Here is a 1,560-nt window from a genome sequence, read left to right as displayed (position 1 = left end):
CCCCAAATTAACAGAAAGACCTGGATTCCAGCCTTGGTTCCTCAAAGAGACAAAAATCATCTCCGTCGTCCCAAATTTTGGTTGAACATTTCCTATTTCCACTAAGCTGAGACTTGTTTGAACAGCCACTGCTGCCTCCTCCTTTTCCTCCTCCTCTTCCATTGCCTCGTCTCCCTCTTCCTCCTCCTCTGTTGGGCTTTCCTCTTTTCCCATTTTGCTGAACTCATGTTCTCTTGCTGAGGGAGGGAAAAAAAATAGCCCTTAGTTATGAAGATAATTTAGCACATTGCAAATGTCCGGGCACACATTACATTATTTGTTTTTCCATGTGACAAGAGAAGATACTCTCTCAAACCGCAGTTAATTATCTATATGTTGGTGTATTCGTATGTACCTGAAGCAAAGCACATTCTTCTAGAACACTGTTAAACAAGTTCTGTGGTTTTAGAAAATAAAAGTCATATTCCTCACAGCTGTTCAACCAAAAAACTGCAGGATCTCTTGGCAAAAGGATGAGCCTACCACCAGTGCTGCCTAGCCTGGGAGTTCCCGTTCTGCCACTCTGACACAATTTTCTTGGACATGGGAGCCCAAAGGACAAATGTTCAGGGGAACTTTCATGGCAGAATGCAGCCTGTGTCCTGCCACTTTTCGACTCAGGAGTTTGCAGGGCTGAGAGTAAAAAGGTCGAAGGGTAGCTGAAGCCAAAGATACAGTTTCCACATTAACCTACTCCTGACCCATCCCCTTCTGCAAGGAGCTGCCCAGATGGCTGAGCCCTCTGTGGAGCCTGGGCAGGGGAGTGATTAGGGACTTGTCTTGGAAAACAAGAAGCCCTCCTCTCCTTCTCACAGCAAAATCTTCACCAGCTCTGACACAACAAGCCCATTAGTATTAAGTAATTGTTGTCAGTGACAGGATGGCCCAGCATCACGCTCCTGCAAATGGAAAGCTATTGCAGGGACAGGTGAGCAGCTGTGGACAGTCTGGCAGGAGCTTATTACCTGGATCTTTGCACTGGCACCTCCAGAGCCAGGACAAGAACTGATGTGGCCATGCATGAGTAACAGCCCAAATGAGGCAACAGTTTGGGGCAACAGAGTGGCAACAGTTTGGGGTTGGAAAGAAGCAAACTTCCCTTTTGGTGGCAGTTCTCCCCACTGGAACTCCACCAGGACTGGACAGAATTTAACAGACAAGCTGACCCTTCTCAGAGCAGCCTGGCAGAAGTGAGGGAGGCTAAGAGCACGGCAGCCGGACATAGACACTTGCAGCCGTCCCCGAGAACGCTGTTACACGGGGTGTCGGTCTCCCTCCTCTCAACACACAGCACGGAGTCCCCAGCACAGAACAGCTCCGCTCTTCTGGCTCGCTTCCCTGCCGACTTCTCCAGCACCTCCCCGCGCCCCGCGCCTCGCACACCTCCCAGGGGTGTCCGGTCACCAGCACCCCACACCCGGGGATCCCCAAACCTCCTCTCCTGGCTCTGCCCCTCCCTCACCGCAGGGTCCCCGTCCCCTCTTCCCGCCCATGCTCCCGGGACCCCATCCCCTGCTCACC

The 1,560-nt window shown here is 51.7% G+C and overlaps 1 protein-coding gene across 1 annotated transcript in view; it reads right to left on the bottom strand.

Annotated features, from left to right (window-relative positions):
• Positions 1 to 217, bottom strand: part of DHX57 (DEAH (Asp-Glu-Ala-Asp/His) box polypeptide 57) — a gene marked incomplete at its 5' end in the record, with an annotated part of 18,505 nt that extends 18,288 nt beyond the window's left edge. Inside the window, one exon of the mRNA XM_009588066.1 lies at positions 21 to 217. Within this exon, the coding sequence (XP_009586361.1) occupies positions 21 to 217 (197 nt within the window). The remainder of the gene's footprint in view (positions 1 to 20) is intronic.
• Between the last annotated feature and the right edge of the window lie 1,343 nt (positions 218 to 1,560).

This window comes from Fulmarus glacialis, unplaced genomic scaffold (assembly GCF_000690835.1).
Source record: "Fulmarus glacialis isolate BGI_N327 unplaced genomic scaffold, ASM69083v1 scaffold38521, whole genome shotgun sequence".
Lineage (NCBI taxonomy): Eukaryota > Metazoa > Chordata > Aves > Procellariiformes > Procellariidae > Fulmarus > Fulmarus glacialis.
Note: the sequence above shows the minus strand (reverse complement) of the source record. Positions and strands in the feature narration are given on the sequence as shown.